Source organism: Anabrus simplex, chromosome 13 (genome assembly GCF_040414725.1).
Source record: "Anabrus simplex isolate iqAnaSimp1 chromosome 13, ASM4041472v1, whole genome shotgun sequence".
Lineage (NCBI taxonomy): Eukaryota > Metazoa > Arthropoda > Insecta > Orthoptera > Tettigoniidae > Anabrus > Anabrus simplex.
In genome coordinates this window covers 74,098,539-74,122,432 of record NC_090277.1, presented here as the reverse complement: position 1 = coordinate 74,122,432, position 23,894 = coordinate 74,098,539, and the positions used below count along the sequence as shown (strand labels likewise).

General features: G+C 42.5%; 1 protein-coding gene across 1 annotated transcript in view; it reads left to right on the top strand.

Annotated features, from left to right (window-relative positions):
* The first annotated feature begins 1,276 nt into the window (after positions 1–1,276).
* The window catches only part of LOC136884980 (plasmolipin), a 212,731-nt gene continuing 190,113 nt past the window's right edge, over positions 1,277–23,894 (top strand). The window contains exon 1 of the mRNA XM_067157347.2: positions 1,277–1,505. Within this exon, the coding sequence (XP_067013448.1) occupies positions 1,338–1,505 (168 nt within the window). The 5' untranslated portion in view covers positions 1,277–1,337. The remainder of the gene's footprint in view (positions 1,506–23,894) is intronic.

The following is a 23,894-nucleotide window of genomic DNA, read 5'->3' as shown; positions in this document are numbered from 1 at the left end:
TTCTCTTACCCTCCACCAACAGCGCGTGGCAACCCATCCAACTCCTGACCACGCCCAATGTTGCTTAACTTCGGAGATCTCACGGGATCCGGTGTTTCAACACGGTTACGGCCGTTGGCTATTTATATATTTAAGTAAACATAAAGGTCCAATAATACTGCCTTGAGGAATTCCCCTCTTAATTATTACAGGGTGAGATAAAGCTTCGCCTCCTCCAATTCTCTGTGATCTATTCTCCAGAAATATAGTCACCCATTCACTCACTCTTTTGTCTAGTCCAATTGCACTCATTTTTGCCAGTTGTCTCCCATGATCCACCCTATCAAATGCTTTAGACAGGTCAATCACGATACAGTCCATTTGACCTCCTGCATCCAAGATATCTGCTATGTCTTGCTGGAATCCTACAAGTTGAGCTTCAGTGGAATAACCTTTCCTAAACCCAAACTGCCTTCTATCGAACCAGTTATTAATTTAATTTAATTTAATTAAATAGCCTATAGAATGTTATAAGAAATATATTTCAAAATAAGGGAAGAAATATGCATTTGAAACCAAAAAAATCATATTAAGTATAAACGAACTTCGTATGCAATTTTCCCAAATATTAGGTTACATGAGCTTTGAAACAAACCGCAACTTTGCATTTCATTGCCAAAAATTAAAAGCAATAAAAATGAATATGCATATTGAACAGAAATAGGTATTTTAGGATCAAAACGTTGAAATATGTCACAAGTGATAAAATAATCATGTTAAACGCCATAATACGCCTATAAAGACGTTCGAATTTTATATACAGTAGGAAGCTGTTTAACTAGCTTTAGGTTAGGCCTATAGAAATTCCGGTCACTTCATGTGAGATTTGTGCTGGACAAAGTGGAGGCGGGATAGGTTTTTCTCCGGGTACTCCAGTTTTCCCTGTCATCTTTCATTCCAGCAACGTTCTCCAATACCATTTCATTTCATCTGTCAGTCATTAATCATTGCCCCAGAAGAGTCCGACAGGCCTCGGCAGCCGGCACAATTCCTATCCTCGCCGCAAGATGGGGGCTTCATTCATTCCATCCCTGACCCGGTCAATGACTGGAAAACAGGTTGTTTTCAGGTTAGCCCTACAGAAAAGATGCATTTTGTTTAAAATTCAACGTCTAATATTATATACTGAAGGCACAACAGAGGGTTGCTGCACGCGCCAGCAGGTGGTTGTGCGGTCCAATGGAGAACGGGTTCCTGGCTGCCGTGGTGGGGGGACTGCGAGCTGGCGGTGCCGTGCGTTGGACGCAGTCAGTGCTTGGCAGAGAGTGCGGTGGATAACAGTGCAGCAGTGACGGACTATGATGACGGAGACAACAGTTACAGTGACCAGCAACGATGCGCCCCCATCGTCACAGCCCGCCGTCAAGACGGACTCGGGCTACCAGGGGCAAGGAGCCCTCTCGTGGCTCAAGATAAACATCGCTTACTTCAAGTCCATCCCAGGGATTATCAAAATCATCCAGTTGGTGAGTGGTGAATGGTACATTGTTGTGATTAATTGGGTCCAGTTGCTGAGTGATTATATTATTGTGACTAGGTCCAACTGGTGAATTGATTGTTATACGGTACTTACAGATTGATCCAGTGTTATATCGTTATAGACATCGGACAGTTTACGAGCGATACTTTGTTGTTATTAGTAGCAGCTGGGGCCGTCTGCTGGTTGTTACACTTACGGATTGTTGTAGTCAGGGCCAGTTGCTCAACAATACATTTTTGTGATCAGGACCAGCTGTTCAGAAATACAGTGTTGTGATAAGGACTAGCTGTTGAGCGATATACTATTGTGATTCGATCCAGTTGGGGTGATACATTTTTGTAGGCAAGGTCAACTTATAAATGTTACACTTAACGGATTGTTGTAGTCAGGGCAAGTTGGTAAATGGGTCCCGGTGATTGATACATTGTTGTGGTTTGGGTCAGTTGGCGAGCTATATAGTGTTGCGGTAATATCCAGTTAGAGCTATGTATTGTTATAGTAAAGGTCAGGTGGCGAATGTTGCACTTAACGGATTGTTGTGGCCAGATGAAGCTACTGGTGATCCGTACACTGCTGTAATCAGGATCAATATTGGTAAGTGAGACGTTGTTGTAGTCAGAGCCAGTTGGTGGGCCAAACATTGCTGTGATCTGTATGGCCTGATGAAAGGTTCATCGGACTTATCAGAACCACCTTCTTTTTCTTCTTTTTTTTTACAGTTTGGTTTACGTCGCACTGACACAAGATTGGTCTTACGGGGGCGAGTAGGAGTAGGAAGTAAGCAACCGTGGTCTTAATTAAGGTACAGCCCCTAGCTTTTGCCTCGTGTGAAAATGGTAAACCATCTTCAGGGCTGCCGACATTAGGGTTCGAGCGCACTATGTCCTGAATTACGTGATCCAAACTTGCTCGGTAAACCACTTTCCGAAGAGCAAATTATTGTAATATGGAGCACCTAATGAACGGGGTATCGTTGCCATCAGGGACACTTGATGAGTGGTGTAATTGTTATGTTCAGCTCCAGGTGACAAATGGTTCCATGGCTAAATGGTTAGAGTGATGGCCCTTGATCACACGGGTCCCACGTTCTTTTCCCGGGAAGGTCGGAAATTTTAACCATCATTGGGTAATTTCTCTGGCACGGGGGCTGGGTGTATGTGTCGTCTTCATCATCATTTCATTCTCATCACGACGCGCAGGTCGCCTACGGGAGTCAAATCGAAAGGCCTGCATCTGGCGAGCCGAACATGTCCTCGGACACTCCCGGCACTGAAAGCCAAACGCCATTTCCATACCGTGAAGTACTGCGTATCACTGCTGCTGTTCGGCTAACAGAGTTCCCATTGGGCCATTACCGTATCTTACAGTTCACGTGAAATTTGCAAATAACAAGTCTGGTTTATATACTTTGAATTATTGAGTACTGTTCAAAGGAATTCCAAATGGCGAAACTCTCAGCAGGTGGATCCCATTTGATTGTTATGATCAGTGCTGGGGAACTGTCATAAAAACTGACTGTAAATTCCTGTGAAATGTCAAATTATTGGCCTCCTCTCAGTGCTCATTTATACTGAGTGAAGGGGTTGCACTTCGATCAGGTGTGTGTGTTAATCTGTCATCGACTCTATAGAAGACGTTAGACTTCGTTCACATGTCATCGTTGATTGAGATGGATCGCCAGGGGTCGATATGGCAGTAGTACCCTGGTTTACACTGTTTATTGCCGCGACAATGGTTGTAAAAGATCGAGATAAAATTACAGAAAACACGAGCGAAATTAGAACTGTTCGTTTATTTTCTTTCATTTGTAACTGAGAGTTACTGTCGAATAAAGATTCACAATAATAATTATAAGAGATGAGTCTAATTTTATCGCCTATTATACTACACAATTGGAGAGCTTTCTTGATATTAAAAAAGGAGTCACACCTATTGAGTAATGAGGCAATTTCCCAGTATATGTGTACTTCTCCTTTGGGTAGCATTTGATCACTGAAGTGCGCGAGAAAAAGAAAAGTTTAACAGATCAATGTGCACTAAGGAAATTATTTGCCCCGCCTCGCAGTTTGAAATAAGATAAAGACAGCGCAACTGAAATGGGTGGTACCGAACTGGTCCGACGAGTAGTTGGCAGATAGAGGCAGAAATACCCGAAAAGGTTACTAACCTAACACCCATCCCTCAACATCTGCCTCATTTCTCTAGAGTCAGTGTAGTTCTAGTAGAGGTGTAAAACGTTTTCCATGTTAAGTGAGAGGGTCTTTAAATTAATCATTCTTTAGGGATTTGAATATTCGAAAGGAGACTAAACACAATCGGGTTAAAAGCGGCGATCCTAACCTAACCGAAAGGCCACTCCATGTGTACTTAATTTCGCAAGGTCGAAAGGCCACTACATAATATTTACTATATTGGCCTGTGTTATTTTATTGGAACAGTTTGTATAATATATGAGTGGGCGATAAGGCTTTGATATCTTAACGTTGGACCAGTTCCACAACACCCAACTGAAATACCCTACAATCTCTAGTGAGAGAGTCCTGGCTTATCTCTTACGTAGTCTTCTTGACTGAAGATCGCATGGAAGGGAGCGAGCTGCGATTTGCGAGCACGTGGTTCTAGGGAGGGTCACTGTGTGCTGTTACTAGAGCCGAATAATTTGTTTCCGCTTTACACACTTCGACTCTCCTCACTTAATTGCAGATACAAAACAAGCAAAAATAGCCGACAGTTGCGTGATACAGTGTCAACCAGGCCATTTAAAAACGCGTTTGTCCAGGTTGTGAGTTTCACAAATAGGAATAGTCCTGTCGGTTTTAATGACTGTGTTGATGTGGTGGAACTTCCCTATGGGGATCATTGTAAGTACCTAGGGGTTAATATAAGAAAATACCTTCATTGGGGTAATCACATAAATGGGATTCTAAATAAAGATATCTGCACATGATTGTGAGGGTATTTAGGGGTTGTAGTAAGGATGTAAAGGAGAGGGCATACAGGTCTCTGGTAAGACCCCAGCTAGAATATGGTCCGGTGTATGGGACCCTCACTAGGATTACTTGATTGAAGAACAGGAAAAAATTCAAAGAAAAGCAGCTCGATTTGTTCTGCGTGATTTCCGACAAAAGAGTAGGGTTACAAAAATGTTGAAAAGTTTGGGCTGGGAAGACTTAGGAGAAAGGAGATGAGCTGCTCGACTAAGCGGTATGTTCCGAGCTGTCACTGGAGAGATGGCGTTGAATGACATTAGTAGACGAATAAGTTTTTTTTTTTTTTTTTTTTTTTTTTTTTGCTAGGGGCTTTACGTCGCACCGACACAGATAGGTCTTATGGCGACGATGGGATAGGGAAGGCCTAGGAATTGAAAGGAAGCGGCCGTGGCCTTAATTAAGGTACAGCCCCAGCATTTGCCTGGTGTGAAAATGGGAAACCACGGAAAACCATTTTCAGGGCTGCCGATAGTGGGATTCGAACCTACTATCTCCCGGATGCAAGCTCACAGCCACGCGCCTCTACGCGCACGGCCAACTCGCCCGGTGACGAATAAGTTTAAGTGGTGTCTTTAAAAATAGGAAATATGACAATATGAAGAAGTTGAATTCAAGATTGGGGCAAATATTATTTTACGAAGGGAGATGTTCATTAAATTTCCAATTTCTTTGCAATCATGGGTGACAAGTAAATATAATCGCAAATGACCTATGTTACTGTCGAATCCATAGCTTGGGGGGTCGCAGAGTTGAATTGTGACAGTATGGATGCCGTTTAAGTGCAGGTTCAGTCTCCACCGGTATTCGAGTTGAGAAGGGGTGAAAAGGAAAATGTCCATAATGACCGAGACTAGCACTGAATCTGCAGCCCTTTCGTATCCGATCGTCGCCATAAGACCTGTCTTGTGTCGATAAAGACATGACAATAGTTTGTAAAACATCATTCAACGTCACAATAAATAAATCTACAAAAATCAAAGAATGAAACGAGGGCGAGGGTAGTTGTTCTCTCCGACCGACATTCTGTAGCTAGAAAGCAGTCTACCTAACATCGACAAGATGAAAGAGACACAGAGAAGGACAATTTTTCTTTCGCAATCAGTTTACCGAGGGTTGATTTTTCTTTTGGACTCAGCGAGGGATCCCGTCTCAAGGGCAGTGTCCTGGAGCGTGAGCAACTTGATTGGAGGATACAACTGGTGAGGGGGACCAGTACCTTGTTCAGGCGGCCTCACCTGCTATGCTGAACAGGGGCCTTGTTGGGAGATAGGGAGATCGGAAGCGATAGACAAGGAAGAGGGAAGGAAGTGGTCGTGAGGCCTTAAGTTAGGTACCATCCCGGCATTTGCTTAGAGGAGAAGTGGTAAACCACTTCGAGGATGGCTCAGGTGGGAATCGAAACCCCCTACTCTGTTGACCTCCCGAGGCTGAGTGGACCCCATTCCAGCCCTCATACCACTTTTCAAATTTCAACTCGGTTCTCTGGGGATGACGGCTAATTACACTAACCACAGAGACGGACATGAAAATGTGCTTAGTTTATAAGAGGCTTGTTATTAAATGATTATTAAATGACAGGGCACAGATTATGAACACATACATGCAAAAGTACTGGGCGTTTGAGCGTTCAATCTGCAACGCTCTGTCCTGTTTCGTTTTACAGCTCTTATATTCTGAGTCTAACCATAACCGGTGGTATTTGAAGGTGCTCAAATACGTGAGCCTCGTGTCGGTGGATTTAATAGCAAGTAAAAGAACTCCTGCGGGACAAAATTAATTCGGCGTCTCCGAAAATCATAAAAAGTTAGAGGGACGTAAAACCTGTAACATTGTTATGCTGTACGTACATCATCTGGTCCTGTGAGGGATCCCGCAAGGCACTGTCATTGGACCTTTATATTTCCTTATATATATCAACGCAAAAGACGTAATGCCGGTTTACTGTTCAAAAGTACGGTACTCTATGGACAGGAGCGGTATTCTGACGTCTTCAGTCATCATCCTATGAAGTTCCCGTGCTGTCAGGCTCCGTCACATCGTACGTGCGACTCCTGACCTTGTATTGTCACAGCTTGTTTACCTCGTATGTAAATTCGGCACAGGGTGGTTACACAGTGCGTCTTCACATCTCTGAAGCTATCTTCTGTGTACTTGGCAGTATGCCCAACTGTGGAATTCTATAAATACATGAACCGTAGCGGATTCTGCAAATTAGTTGGTGCCTTTTTGGATTTCGAAGCACTGTTGTCATTGTTGCTGTGTACTTAGAGAGTACTGTACTTCTGTGTGTGTATGAAGCGCTCGCCATTTTGACTTCGATAAGCGCACGATCAAGACGAACATTCATGAAATGTGGAGCGGTCTTCTGTGTATCCGGATATCGAACAACTTAGGGGGTTAGCTGCAGGGTATCGTTCAATACCACTGAATGTAGAAGAGATTTGCAACACTCCTGTAAGGATATCTTTCAGTTGTAATGTATTTCTGGCAGGGGCGTGCCGGCACACAGCCTGGTCCCAACACCTGTTATCCGTTACCCGTGTCGAGTTGCTCGTACGGAATACCTTTGTCCAAGTCGGCCGGCCTATTTCTTGAGGCCACATGACCTCCTTCGCTTCACTCGCACGTTCCGTACAGGATTCACTGGTAAGACTCTGGTCGCCTGACACTGGACCACCTGTTTCTTGAAACTAGCAGGTTGTTGTTACCTCCGTATCCTGCTCTAACATTTTCATTTCCACGTAACCACTAAATCTGCTCTAATCTGCTTGTCATATTCACACCTTGGTCTACCCCTACCGTTCTTACCACCCACACTTCTCTCAGAAACCAACTGAACAAATCCTGGGTGTCGTAAGACGTGTCCTATCATTCTCTCTCTTTCTCCGGTCAAATTTCGCCTAATCGTTTTACTCTCACCAGTTCAATTCAGTATCGCTTCATTCGTGAGTCGATCTATCCATCTCATATTCAGCATTCTTCTGTAACACCATATTTCAAAAGCTTGTCTTTTTTCGGAGGTAATTATCGTCCATGCTTCAGAGAGAAGTCTTAAAAACATCTTTCTGATTCCAGTATCATTGTTTGAAGTGAGCAAATGTCATTTCTTAAGAAATATCTTCCTTGCTTGTGCTAGTCTTCTGCCATCATTAGTTATTTTACTACCAAAGTAACAATATCCGTAAGTTCCTTTGACTTCATTTCGTAATGTAATATTTCCTGCATCACTTGTCTTCATTCGACTGCGTCCGGCTCCATGGTTAAATGGTTAGCGTGCTGGCCTTTGGTCACAGGTGTCCCGGGTTCGATTCCCGGCGGTGTCGGGAATTTTAACCTCAATTGGTTAATTTCGCTGGCACGTGCGCTGGGTGTATGTGTCGTCTTCATCATTTCATCCTCATCACGACACGCAGGTCGCCTACGGGAGTCAAATCAAAAGACCTGCATCTGGCGAGCCGAACTTGTCCTCGGACACTCCCGGCACTAAAAGCCATACGCAATTTCATTCTACTGCAGTTCATTACTTTTGTTTTAGACTTATTTATTTTCATCTTGTTCTTCTTCTCCAAGACTCCGTCAACACCATTCAGCAATTTCTCCAGATCTTCTGCATACTCAGATAAAATAACAATATCATCGGTAGATTTCAGTGTTTTGATTTCCTCTTCTTGAATTGTGATTTCCTTTCCAAATTCTTCTTTGATTTCTTCTACTGCGTGTTCTATATAAACACCGAACAGGACAGGGGACAAACGGCAGCCTTGCCTCACTCCTTTCTGGATTGCTGCTTCTTTTTCGAAGCCCTCGGTTCTTATCGCTGCGGACAGATAGTAAATAATTATTGTTTCACAGTATCAGCTTCAGAATCTCACTAACAGTTAGCAACACAAGTACGTGAATAACGTTTTAGCCATGTTCGTGTTATCACATGGCTGAGTGGAATCAATTATTGTACTTGAGTGTCTCACTGATACCGAGATCTGTAAAAGAGCTGCTAAGAGGCTGTTGACCAGGCGAGTTGGCCACGCGCAGCTGTGAACTTGCATCCGAAAGATGGTTTTCCGTGGTTTCCCATTTTCACAGCAGGCAAATGCTGGGGCTGTACCTTAATTAAGGCCACGGCCGCTTCCTTCCCAGTCCAGGGCTTTTCCTATCCCATCCTCGCCATAAGACCCCTCTGTGTCGGTGCGACGTAAAGCAAATAGCAGAAAAAAAAAAAAAAAGCTGTTGGGTGAATACTGAAAGAGATCCCAAATCTTGGATATTACTAGAATTTCAACCCTTATGTTCTTAGGCAAGATAATTTTTTGCCGGATTATTTTCTAAATGTTCCAAGGTTCTGAAGTTACTTCTCCTTTTGACATATACATGTCTTATGTCTGGGTTTCGTCTGAAAGTAGCGATACAGAATGTGTGATGCGATGTTACCTAGCAACCGTGCAGGCTGTGATGTGAAGTATTGATAGATGATCATGACTGAGTGACATATTATCCAAGAGGGGCTTTGGAGTTCAACTGGTAGATGTGATCTAGCAGGTTGTGATGTGAAGTATTGGTAGATGGCCATGGCTACAATTATCGATCCCAAATTCCATACATATGTCCCTCGAAAATGATTCGTTTTTGATGCAAATTGTCAATTTGAGTTTCATTTATTGAAAGACATGATTACGAACATTTGATTTTCCGAAAGGGGAATTCGATAACCATTTCTTTTCTTTTCTTTCTTCCTGACCATTTCCCAATCACCTGTGCTCGACATTTTCTGTAAACATAGCCCAGTTATTCGGCTGGATGCTCTTTCTGACGCCAATCCTACGTGGAAGGATATATTCACGAATGCATGTTTCTGTGGTGGTTTGTATTTCTGAGCGCAATTTGGCTCAGTCCGGTCTTATTTGAAGGTGTCCGTCCCATGTCTGTAGATCCACCAACATGTAAAAGAGCTCCCGCGGGACAAAATTCCGGCACCTCGGCGTTTCCGAAAACCGTAAAAGTAGGTAATGGGACGTGACGCCATTAGGAGCAACTAGGAGCGTGTGTGATCTCATTAGCACTTTTTTCTTCTTCATCTTCTCGCTGTGTTCCTTTCTACGTTGTTCAGTCCATCGTGTATTTGGTCGGCTGGGCTTTACAGAAAGTTTATGTTTGTGAATTAAGTTCTGAATTTTATTCTATCTTGAATGGTTTTTTTCGTTTAAGTCCTCACTGATTTCTTTTAACCTATTATTGTGATTTGTCATTGATAAGGCTCAGTTTAAAATTTCATTTGTGAGCCTGTTATTATCCATTCTATACAAGTGGCCTTTGCTGGCAGGACCTAGTGTTTACAGTGCTGGTATGGGCTAGAGCAATTTTGTTACTTTCATTGACCTGTCTCAGCTTTATCCTTAGCTTTGACAAAATGAAAGTGACTGAGGTATGAATAATGCTAGTAATGCCATTCCTTCTGCAGCCAGTCCCTGCTATGAATGGTGTGAAAATATTGCTCATAGGGTCAGTTGGTGCATGCATTTCAGTGGGCTTGGCAGACTGATGTGTAATAGCAACTTGTGGCTCGGTGAGGAAAGCAACGGGAAACTACCTCACTCCTCATTTCCCTAGTACGCCTCTTCAGTGATGCCTAGGCCATCTATGACAGCTGATGGCGGAACTGTTGAGGATCCAACCAGCCTTCGGGCTGAGGACTAAACATACATACAAGTGGCCATAAAATAATTTTAATCGCCGCTTCTTGATGGTATCTGCGATTTTTATCTGTAACTTCATGGATTTGATGTGATTTCTTTTTCATCCAAATTCCATTTTCGCATTTCGGTCCTAAGAATTTTCTGAGGATATTCCTTTCTTGTTCTTCTACCATCTGTATTCGAGATTTGTCACCAATTATAAAAGTGTTTCTGTTTTAACTGCTGTCTATTGTCGTAAATTTTTCGTTTTTGGTATAGTTATTTTATTGTATCTGTTCCAAGTAATTTTGTATGCCCTTTTGAAGTTTTGGAGTTCTTTCTTCGTTAGCTTGCTGATTTAACCTTGCTGGTTCAATTATTTCACGTGAATTCTTAAATTTGACTACCTGAGCGATATTTCCATATTTGGTGATTAACGGTTGACTTTTGAAACCTGATCTAGTCCCTTCCATATACTTTGTCTTTTCGTAAGAAATTTGGAGTCCAGTTTTGGCTGCTATTTGATGGAGTTTTTCTGCAGACTGGATGGCTTCCTGTCTGTTGTTGAATAGGATAGGATAGCAATGTCATCAGCAAATGCTAGACAATTAAAGTGAATTTTGTTTTGGAGGCATCTACCAATGTTCTTACCTTTAGTTTCATTTGCCATATCCCAATCGCTTTTTTCCAGAAGTAAATTAAATAGTAAGATAGAGAATCCATCTCCCTGTCTGATTCCTGTTTAGATTTGAAATGGTTCAAAAATGTCTCAAATTATTATTTATTTATTTATTTATTTATTTTTTTGCTATTGGCTTTACGTCGCACCGACACAGATATGTCTTATGGCGACGATGGGACAGGAAAGGGCTAGGACTGGGAAGGAAGCGGCCGTGGCCTTAATTAAGGTACAGCCCCAGCATTTGCCTGGTGTGAAAATGGGAAACCACGGAAAACCATCTTCAGGGCTGCCGACAGTGGGGTTCGAACCTACTATCTCCCGAATACTGGATACTGGCCGCACTTAAGCGACTGCAGCTATCGAGCTCGGTAAATTATTATTATTATTATTATTATTATTATTATTATTATTATTATTATTATTATTATTATTATTATTATTATACCCATCCAAAGACCGCGTTTGAACGTGTTCGTTGTCCGGATGGTTTCGCCTTTTGCATCTTGCGTTCTGTGGACCACTTCTTACCAGTTATCTTTTTTAGGTTTCTCCACGAATTTTTGCTGCGCTACTATTGTACTAAAGGCTCCACGGTCTTCTATGTCATCCGTGTTATTCATTTCTTATAGATTCGCCTTAGTTTCTTCTAGCCAGTTTATTTTGACCTTCTTTGAGTTTATTAATTTACTAATCATTTGGTGAGTCTGTCGCTGTCCATAAAACGTCAGGTGTCCCTTGCGTAGGGCAGCAGGTCCGCTGTTCTCTTAATCCATATTGCATATTCTCTCGTGGGACCATAAATGATTATTATTATTTCTTTGTTTTTGCCGGGCTGAGTGGCTCAGACAGTTAAGGCGCTGGCCTTCTAACCCCAACTTGGCAGGTTCGATCCTGACTCAGTCCGGTGGTATTTGAAGGTGCTCAAATAAGACAGCCCCGTGTCGGTAGATTTACTGGCACGTAAAAGAACTCCTGCGGGACTAAATTCCGGCACCTCGGCGTCTCCGAAGACCTTAAAAAGTAGTTAGTGGGACGTAAAACAAATATTATTATTATTATTATTATTATTATTATTATTATTTCTTTGTTCGTATCGGCTTACTAAGGACGACGCTAGTGCTCCTTCACTCTTTGCCTGTGTTTCTCTTTTCTTTCCTCCATCCACGTCTTTGCCGTCTTCAACTTTAGCCTTTTTTGAAAACTCTGGTGGTCTTTAAGCTTCTTCCTGAGTGCGTCGCGTTCTTCATGAAAATGTCGCACCATTTTGGAGCCCACCGTTGTTAATTTCTTGGCACCACTCACGGATGACTTTATTATGAGCGAGTTGGGTGTGCGCGGTATTTTACCGTACTCCTACTAGGAGTAGGTCCAAACACGCAGCACTTTGAAGCTTACGTATTTATGTAAATGTGTTCCAAGTTGAACACGAGTTTCGTGTCCTTTCTCGTTCGTTCACCCACAGTGCCGTCTTGACAGCTCTGATGTAATCCGCGCCGCGCCGGTGTGCTCTTTATGACACCACCTGACCCCGATATGCAAGCGGGAGTGACGTCATCTCATCTGCCAAGTTAGGCCTAACGGCTCCCATATCCCACTTCTGTATTCATGAACCACGACTCTTGTGAACAGTCGCTCTGATCTTCGGTGAATGTAAAATACCAACATCTTTGATAACGAGAGCAGGATGAGGAGAGGAACTCAGCAGGAAGTGGTTCTCATGACTTCAGACTAGCAGCGTTTGCGCCAGGTTTCCTGTGCGTCGGGCAGTCCAGCAAATATCTGCGTCTTTTAAAGCGTACGGGCACGTTAACCACTACGGCAAACTTTGGATATTGTTCGAAAAAACGGTCTTTGGGACAGCTTGCCGTCGGGAGATAGTGGGTTCTAATCCCACTGTCCGCAGCCGTGAAGATGGTTTTCCGTGGTTTCCCATTTTCACACCAGGCAAATGCTGGCCCTGTACCTTAAGTAACGCCACGGCTGATACCTTCCTACTCCTAGCCCTTTTCTATCCCATCGTCGCCATAAGACCTATCTGTGTCGGGGCGACGTAAAGGAAATATTAAAAGATTATCTTTGGACAATTGATTTGTATGTCATGTTCACCTCTTATTGTGCATTTCTGGAGCAGTTTGTCCCTTGTTTGTTTGTTTGTCCAACCCTTGTCCCGTTTCTCTGCGGGGTCTGTTATGAGGTGGGATGAATCTGTCGTGCCGGATTATGACCGGGTGCCCTTCCTGACGTCAACCTCAGCAGAAGAGTTAATGAGATGAGATGAAATGAATGACGTGATAAATGAGTGTAGGAAGGGAGAGAGTGAAACCCGGTGCCTACTCCTGTCGAATAGCACAAAGGGGTCTGCTCAGGGCTTAACGTCTCCATCCGACGGACGAATCAGCATCAACAGCGTCATATGCCCTCACTCCATATGAGCAGTGCGGAGAGGCTTCGAATTTAATCCAGGATTTTGGCACGCAATTTAATGATTAGGAATTGTATGCCACCACCTCCCCTAACCTGCCGGCCAACATTCTGTTGGTGAAATTTTTTCGACCAACGGGACTCGAACCACCTAAGCACAGTGTCAGAGCGGTTAGACTTCAACGTCTTAACGATCATGGCCACGAGGCCATTTCTTATTTCTTGCGGGGTTCAAAATATTACACTCCATTACACCTGAAACTTGTTCTGATCTCAATTTTTCCTTTCTGTGTCCCAAGAGTGTGTAGAGCAATCTGATCTAAGAAAATGATTTGCTTCTGAATAAATAATATATTTTAGCTAAGGTTTTTCAGTTTTGACTGAAAATGTTTTATTCTGCTACCGTTGTACAAGTTCATATCTATGGAAGAACTCTTAGTGTAAATATTGGGAAACACTGTGAAATGTTACGAAGCTGATGAATCGAAGTGAGGTATATGCCACGCCCACCTTACAGCGTGACCTTCAGAACCTCACGCCATGAAAACTAAGATATCAGCAAGAAGACAGCTAATTTTAAAAGAACAGTGTATGGATTTTAAAAGAAACAATACTTTTTCCACTATTTGATCAAGAACCTCAGCTAATTCTGTTTTAAATGAGGCTTCTGTGCTCGCCGGAGATGGATCGCTGTCGATCTATTGCAACGTACAATTATGATTTAGACACCATTTCTGTCGCCTTATGTCATGTGTACATTGCCAGTTTTGGACGGATAGATATTTTTTCTTCATTTGTAACTAATCTTCCAAAACATTGACAGTATTGTTTCGTGCATTTACTGAGACAGGAGTAGCTCAGGGAGTATGACGACTGAGTTGCCTTCCTTGTATGTACTCACTTTGAGAAATGTGTGGGAGTTGATTCTCCAGAGGGTTTGTGAATTGCTCGGTCTTGTGAGTGTTCCACAGGCGACAGATCCAGTAACATGAGGGTATTTACTTTGACTATCAGGAGCTGGAAAAAATTTATGTATACTTCCGTATTCAGAATATAACATCATGGAATTTTAGGCAGTAATAGGTTAGAATTAGAGTACAGCATTACCGGCTTCAACCTTGCGTATGGCTTCTGACGTTGGTCACAAGAGACGCCATGCTTCATTAAATTGCTGCCATGTTTGATCTGCTTTAAGTGTTCTGTCGCACTGCACAGTTAGGCACACAATAGTTTCTAACACAGCGTATTTATTCTTAAGTAAACTGTTCAAACAAATCAGGGGGTTGGTGATGGAAGCTTTAGTGTCACAGAGGTATGACCGTATTTCTCTTTCCTCTTGGTTTTTAATAAAGCATGGATGATCCTTAAAGTATTTTACTATTTTCCTCACTAGATGGAAGCGCGTTTGCAGCGTTCTCAGTGACATGTGCTGTAGGATGTGTGTGTATATTGCTCCTCTCCGCACCAATTTCACTAGCAATACACTGTGCAGTTTCCTCACCAGGTCTTACTTTTATAGGATATTTTTTACAATTTGCTTTACGTCGCACCGACACAGTTAGGTCTTATGGCGACTATGGGACAGGAAATGGCTAGGAGTGGGAAGGAAGCGGCCGTGGCCTTAATTAAGGTACAGCTCCAGCATTTGGGTGGTGTGAAAATGGGAAACCGCGGAAAACCATCTTCAGGGTTACCGACAGTGGGGTTCGGACCCACTTTCTCTCGAATGCAAGCTCATAGCTGCGCGGCCCTAATCGCACGGCCAACTCGCCCGGTTTTAGAATATTAGCTGATGTGTTGTCACGATAAAGTTCACGACATTTTCTTGATCTATCCGAAATAAATGCAAGATCAGTTGAACAATCCAACTTCTTTGTGACAAATGTCGTCACATGCTGATGATGTTCGGCAGAGAGCAGCAGGTGGTCACTATGAGGGTCATAGCCAGGCCATATTCAGCAGCAGATGAAGCATGCATAGCCCTAGCAACAGCTTCACTGTCAGTTGCTGATGGGCATTGTACGCCTGCATGAAGAGGGTTGTGGTGAATCTGTCGTACACTGAGGGAAGAACCACAAGGCATAGATGATAGCGTAGAATCAGGGCCTCTCATGGTGCATGCGCCCGTGCACGGCACGACGCAAGGTGTAGGAGACGAATTCACTAGGTTGACCAGAATGCTAACCCCACTCCACTTTCCCTACATCTCTCTTACACGTTCGGCCTGTCTTCACCTTCCCCATTGATATTCCCCTCACTGGGAAAAGTTTATGTGCGGAGACACTCAGTTCTATGGGATAATGTTACTGGTGTTAAAATATCGTCTTTCAACATGGTCTGAGCAGACAATTTATATTTTCTAGATCTTCTTTTCCTTTTCTTTCCAATTATACCAGTAATATCGGGAAGATGGCATCGGCTGACAGAAATTCTGAGACCGTTCCTTAAATTACGATCAGAAATACTCGCACGCAATCTAGTTTTCGTATAAGTCAAAGCAGAAAAAAACTTTGACATATGCATATGGAACCAAACATAGAAATAAACTTAGCTGATTCTCGATGCAGCTTAAGAAAATCTTCCTTCGACAAATTCTCGTAGCCTTTGTATTGAAAAATAGATCTTTTTGGTGATCACGTAATTATTGTCCCACAGATTAAATATTTGACTTTATCGTCACGATTGAGAAAAAATACGAAAGTTCCCAGTTCGATTGAAAAGGTTTTTCGGAAGTCTTTGCTTTCTTCAAAACAGCTTGCACCATGATTATGTTGTCTTGCGCATATCTATTTCACTGATAAACAAGCCGTCCATCACCGAACGCTTAGTCGCTCTCAGCGCACTACACCATTCGAGTCAAGCCGAGTTGAGCCGAGTCGGACCGATGCACAGTGCACGGAGCCCTTGCGTGTCGGTTTGCACGCGTGTAATTTTTGGAGTTTGAGAGGCCCTGGTGTAGATGAAGACGCTGTCCTGTATACTTCAGAATTGTGCAACCCATTATTTTCTGACATACAGTATTTGTTTTTCTCTTTTTACTTGCGATGCATCATCCGAAGCTACCCGTTTAACGGACGGAGGGTAAAGATCACATCTGAAAAGGTGTTCTTTTAATCGTGACGCGAGGGCGTTATGATACTTATTTTTACAATATTTACATGTTGCCTCTGTCTTACCATCAACTTGCCTTAAATCGAATAGATTCCACGCCTTTGACCGAGGACGCATTCCACTAACTAAACTACTCGGTTTGATTGCGTAAGTTAGCTTAGTCTCAGAATAACGTCAAGTCAGGCATTTCAGCCCTGTCTAGCTTTATATACACACACCTGTGACCTTGTTTCTAGATGTTCCTGGATACATTCCGTTCATTCCAGTATGATAGCCCCTGATGCTTATGCAGTACATGTTGCTGTGTGGTATAGCAGGTTGCGTGACAACCGGGATGAAAATAGCCATTCCTACCATTCTTAAAGGGTTTAAAACAACACGTTTATGAATTCAACAGTATTAAACGGTACTTTTATATCTCTAGTTAGAATGCTAACTAATTTGGTTAGTAGACTTGCCCGCTCTTCTGTAATGTAGGGAGAGTAACATAAATTGTAGGGGTTCTGATGGGCCGTACCCCTAATTTTATGCAAAACTCGTAACATAACTGTTGTGCAGGGTAGAATATACTTGTTACTCGCTTCAGTAAGTTTGTACGCCTATTACTGCCTAAACATCCGGGCTTTAATAATAATAATAATAATAATAATAATAATAATAATCTATACAGTAGTCTATATATTAATAGTTTGCTAAAAGCAGCTCCGTCCGTTCTACTGGACCGATGTGCTTCATTTTTGTTTTATTCTCTCCGGAATTAGCTGTCGGTAAATCTTGAAACCTGCCCTACTTAGCGGCTGAATTATGAACAGAATATAATGACACAACACAACATCTGCTATTCATTATTCTAGGACACGCGGGCCTCTTATCCTTATCCTTCATTATTCTCGTTTATATTTGTTTTGGATTGTTTAATTTCCTTTTCCGTCATACTTTTTAAAATACAAAAAACGATATTCTTCCAGGTGTTATCCGCTCTTTATTGAACAGTTTAGCAATTGTGTACAATTCTTTCTATTTTTGCTTTATATTCACTTCCCAGGTATTTTACTTTCAGTGCTTCGGTTGCCCTACAAACTTTTAATATATGCGCTTCTTTCATTTCTTCTCCACTGAGTAGACACTGATTTTCGTCATTTCTCCCTCTCTGACCCTTATTTTTCTAAATTCCCATTAACACCATTCTTCTCACTTCTCTGTTAAGAAGCCTCCTTATTGCCATATTGCGTATAATTGTACAGAATTGCAGCAGTGTCCTTTTAGTTCCACATTTCTGCCATAATCGTCTATCAATATTCTTCACTCTAATCATTACTTTCTTACTGAATTCCTTATCTTCGTAATGAATCTCTTTACCCCAGTAGTTTCTCATTCCTGTTCTGTCGAGCATCCTTTTCACTTTCGTTTGCCAGTAATTTTATATAACTTTATTTATGAAATATTTATCGATAGGACCACTAATTTTACATATATATTAGAGAGTTACATTTTAAGCTTCCCCCTAAACTACCATTTCACTCAGAGTGAATAAAGTGAATAGCCTAGATTGTTGTGCCTTATTGCCCGATCTCAGATTCCGATTTTCAGTAAATTCTCTTCAGCCATTTTCTCGTGATGCTCGTACAGACAAAACTCGTATTTTGTATATAAAGAATTTATTATGACGAAATTGAAATTAGTCGTGACATTAGTGAATTACGATGTTTTTCATCCTAAATGTTCAGCTCGGTTGAAACGAGGAGCTAAGAACACGTTCAAGGCCGCCTTGTAGAAGGTCCACAATCTCCTCCATCAGAGTTAATTCAAGAACATTGCAGCAGCAGTTAGTGGTTATGAAATACGGACAGGTATTTCCTTACAGGCAAGTCACGAGTTCAGTGTCAGCAATGACGACATTCTCTTTCACTCCTCGTTTGCAGGTAGATGACGAACAGGAGGCAGTTTCTCCAACTTCGACGAGATAAGACTATAAAAGTCAGTATTTTTCAAAATATTGTTTGCAGACAATTTTGTGACCAAGTGTTACATAAATAGAGCACGATTTTCTCTCAAAATACTTGTTTTTCTTCTCGACTTGGTATATGAAAGTTATTTTTTGTTTGTTTGTTCTGGAACATTAAAATTGTTCATTACTTAAGTAGACCGGGTGAGTTGGCCGTGCGGTTAGGGGCGCGCAGCTGTGAGCTTTCATCCGAGAGATACTGGGTTCGAGCCCCACTGTCGGCATCCCACTCCTAGCCCTTTCCTGTTCCATAGTCACCATAATACCTGTGTGTGTAAAGCAAAAAAAAAAAGCAGCAATTTGTACAAGCCCTGTTGTCTTATCAGCTAATTCTTTCCTTTTATTTTCTTTAAATATTAACAAAATTTTTAGCGGAAATACGCACAAAATGTCGTTCATCGCGGCTAACCGGCAAGTAGTGGAGACTTAGATGTGCTGTGAGGAAGGGTAACAGGGGTACTTTCTTTTTTTTGCCAAGGTCATGTACACTGACGTATGATTCGCTCGCTTGTTTCGGGCATTTGTCAGTCTCGCAGGCTTTTTAATAATAATAATAATAATAATAATAATAATAATAATAATAATAATAATGTTATTTGCTTTACGTCCCAATAACTACATTTACGGTTTTCGGAGACGCAGAGGTGCCGGGATTTAGTCCCACAGGAGTTCTTTTACGTGCCAGTAAATCTACCGACACGAGGCTGACGTATTTGAATACGTTCAAATACCACCGGACTGAGCCAGGATCGAACCTGCCACATTGGGGTCAGAAGGCCAGCGCCTCAACCGTCTGAGCCACTCATCCCGGCCTTTTTAGTGTCGGTTTCTTAGTGTGTACTCAAATAATATAATCACACCGTACTTCTGTTTAACTGTAATACGGTTCCTTTGGTGAAAGTTTTATTGTATGGTATTGATCAAAATCTCAAAAACTATTATTATTATTATTATTATTATTATTATTATTATTATTATTATTATTATTATTATTATTATTATTATTAGGAATAAGATATCCTGAGCTCACCCAGCTTTCATTCCCGTAAACCAAAGTTTGTGTGAAAACAGACCTATGTAAGGATAGTTTCGTCCGGGAGCTCACTTCCTTCTTACAGAATACTGCTGATAGCAACTGCGAGCTCACTGCACCTTGATTCAATCTCACTTACTATATTACCATCATGGGAGAACACACAACCTAAATACTTGAAATTATCTACCTGTTTCACCTCTATATTCCCAATCTGACATTCAATTCTCTAGGATTTCTTACCTACCGACATCAGTTTTGTCTTGGAAAGGCTAGTTTTAATATCATACTCGTTGTACTTATTTTCAAGTTCCACTATACTACAATGCAGGCATAATCTGCCATTAAGACCAAGTCGTCAGCATAGGCCAGACTGCTTACTACATTTCCACCTAACTGAATCCCTCCCTCCTACTTTATACCTTCCATCTTCTTTCTTCTTCGACTTTTCCCTCACCTTGCGGGCTCGCGGGTGCCAACTGTGTCGCGCGCGCATGTATGTGGATTTGGTAATGTTTTGTGACCGGATGCCCTTCCTGACGCCATCCCTATATGGAGGGATGTAATCACTATTGCGCGTTTCTATGGTGGTTGGTAGCGTGATATGTTGTCTTAATATGAAGTGGAAAGTGTTGGGACAACCACAACCAACCAGTCCCCAAGCCAGAAGAATTAATCACACGAAATTAAAATCGCCGACCCGGCCGGGAATCAAACTAGGGCCCCTCTGAACCGAAGGCCACAAGGCGGACCATTCAGCGAAGGAATCGGACAAATACCTTTCAGTAGGTGATCCATGTTAGCGCAGAAATGAAACAAAATCTTATGATCTCGATTTTTTTAATATATAATGCAGATGGGACAGGCCTTTAACCTATATGGAAGACTTTGCCAATTTATCCAATTAACGGACTGGGTCTGGTTCCAGCTGATTCGGGTAAATGGAGTTCTACTTTACTTCCCCTGAAAACAGTCACCACCACCACCATCGCTGTTTGTTCAGTTGTTACAATAAATCTACAAAAAGAAATCGTCTACGCCTTAAACCATTAATCGCAGGACGCGATATGAAAGACGTCAATGAAAAGTTACGTACTTTCTTTGACAATAGATTAAGATGCTTCTTAAGTTCGTTGTTTCGTTATAAATTCTTAGCTGTTGATTTCGTGAGCATAGCCATGGGACGTCCAGTGGAATTCCAATGTAAATTTACACAAATGTGGTGTACTCACGCACATCTCACTTGCGTTACCGGGGATTCGAACAGCAGCTGTTTGGTTTCAAGCTAATCAAAAGAGTACCCACTCTAACATTATCCCCAGTCGTGTGGGGGCTAGTAACCACTTAATGAAAGACGTATTTTTAAAGGAACCAAAAATAAACTGTAAGTCCATACTTGTTGTTTGAACACTCATACCTCAAATTAAAAGTTTACGTTATACAGTGTCGGCTGAGTGACGAGAGGTTAGGACCTCACACTTGCTGCATCACTGGGTCGTGTTGTAAGGTCATCTGTTATCATCAGTATATTTAGCGCTGTCTCAAAAGAGCGAATGCTATTTCTGCGATGCGATTGGCCACAAGACTGTCTGTGTGTTTCCTTCGCGGTGTTAATGCTCTAATTAATCAAACCGTAGCTGGATTAGGCGCGGCCATAGATCAGTCTCGCGCCTTCTTTAACCAACATGGACAATCTAAGACCGATATTCAGGGCCTGGGTTCTTGCCACATGTCATATTTTTATCATGGCCTCGTTTCTCAACTTAAGTTAATTTAAACCTTTTTTCCGCACTTTGCAAAGATAGTCTAACGCTGCTAAATGCATACTGTAGGTATTTAAGTTTATAGTCGTATCCCTGATCCATTCTGGTGAAACTATGGGCGTACCGTCTACGTTGAGGGTATATTCCTTATTGTTATAACGGGGTTTTTCTGCAGTAATAGGCCAGAATGCAAATTAATTTAGTTATTAGGAAGTGTCGACTGGCCCGTTTTTCCATTACGTAGCGAGAGTAACATACATTCTAGGGGTTCTGATGGGCCGTACCCCTATATTTTTATGCAAAACTCTGAACACAACCGTTGTGTTTGTTTTCTAACATATTACTGCATAAAAATCCGCGTTCTTCTTTCTTCTTTTTCGGCCGGTTTTCCCACATCTGTGTAGTCGCGGGTGCGAACTGTGTAGAACATGGGGAATTTACCCTGTTTTGCGCCGGGTGCTCTTCCTGACGCCAACCCTATATGGAGTGATGTTATCACTATTGCGTGTTTGTGGTGGCTGGTAGTGTAGTGCGTTGTCTGAATATGAAGAGGAGAGTGTTCGGACAAACACAAACACCCAGTCCCCTAACCAGAAGAATTGAGACGCGATTAAAATCCCCGACTCGAACGTGGGACCCTCTGAACCGAAGGACTCAACGCTGACCACTTAGCCAAGGAGTCGGACTCTGAACATCCTGGCTCTATAATCGTAATATTGAAAGATGCATTCTGACAGTTCTGAGAGGGAGGTCCCTTTATTGCGTGCCTGGGTGGGATATTGTTACCATGGAAACGTGGGCGTACCCACAGCGGTTACCATGGAGATAAACCTACTCTTGCTTGGGGTTACCAAACCTCTCACTTCTTACAACAGAACACAGCGGTCAGAACTAACGAACAAGCTCCCTCCAGTACTACCTATCAAAACGTTTCTTTTAATATTACGGGTATAAGCTATGGTTTTATTTCTATTTTCTATCAGAGATCTAAAATGGCCAGATTCCGGTAACACACATTAGAAAGTATGTACTTTTGAGGATGGTTGCCCACCTGTACTTCTTCTTAAAACAATCACCACCACTTCACTAAAAGAATAATATTATTGCCATCTAGCGCCGAGAATCTGAACTGATACATAGGACGTATACATCAGTTTTCGCATAAATGTATCGGTTATAACGTCCAATGTTGATTTTTGTTTGTTAGGCCTACCTATTTGAGGAATGCTGACATGTTCTACCCAGCGCCTCCAGTAAAAGTTTGGTCTGGGTGCGTAGCTCAGCTAACAATGTACCGGGCGAGTTGGCCGAGTGGTTAGAGGCGCGCAGCTGTGAGCGTCCATCCGGGAGATAGTCGGTTCGAGCCGCTCTGTCAGCAACTCTGAAGATGGTTTTCCGTGGTTTTCCCATTTTCACACCAGGCAAATGCTGGCGCTGTAACTTAATTGATGATAGTGCTTGTGTTTAAAGGGGCCTAACATCTAGGTCATAGGCCCCTAAAAAAACCAAACCAAACCCCATGGCACTACAGCCCTTGAAGGGCCTTGGCCTACCAAGCGACCGCTGCTCAGCCCGAAGGCCTGCAGATTACGAGGTGTCGTGTGGTCAGCACGACGAATCCTCTCGGCCGTTATTCTTGGCTTTCTAGACCGGGGCCGCTATCTCACCGTCAGATAGCTCCTCAATTCTAATCACGTAGGCTGAGTGGACCTCGAACCAGCCCTCAGGTCCAGGTAAAAATCCCTGTCCTGGCCGGGAATCGAACCCGGGGCCTCCGGGTAAGAGGCAGGCACGCTACCCCTACACCACGGATAGGCCCCTAAAATGGTACGAAATGAGACGAAAGCAAAGAACAAGTAGTGGACCTACTCTTCAAGCCAATGAAGTTCCTCTGTCGCACTCCACCAACACTGTACAATACATATTCCAGGTACGTTTTCTGAAGTTATTTTTTTTAAATTTAGAAATGACATTTTTAGCAACAACAAAAAGACCGGCTTGTGGGACTATCGCTTATAACGACCGCTGATTGGTGGTCACTTGGGAGTCGTATTTCCAATGGCAGACCAACTCCTCAATTACATGGAGATTTCGATGTAAGTTATTGTCATTACACAGAATCACCGTGGCTTTGCGTCACGTCGTCAAAAATAACAAATTCTTCGTATAACGTTAGTAGAACGCTCTCAGCCAGAAACACGGAGTGAACTTGTCCTCCGATACGACCGGATGCTTTTCTTATCTGGATGGATGTGGTGTTGAGTCGAGCACAAACACCCCGTCCTAGAGCCAGATGAATTCACCAGACGCCAGGAGTGGAACCCAGGATACTTTGGGCTGATTGCAGAGACGATGACTAGTTTTAAGCCTTAGAGAACGTCCACCTATCTTCCATTGCATAAACAATCTTCAGCCGGTGTTTAGCTAGACGTCCTTTAAAGTTTCAATTTGAAAATGGAAATAAACTTATCTTTCATGCAACTCGTTAGTGCGTGCGCCAAACGTTAGTCAGCTGTCGTCTTCCTACACATAACTAAAATATGGCTAAGCATGAACATGACTTGCCCACATATGAACTAAAGCGACACGCCTCGATACGAGGAAGTTTAGCTTTGGGTGAGAGTAATCTAAATAGCTTCGGCAAGGGAAATATGTAACTACAGAGCGAGTTGTACGGGCCATATAGATGTAGCTTGTATTC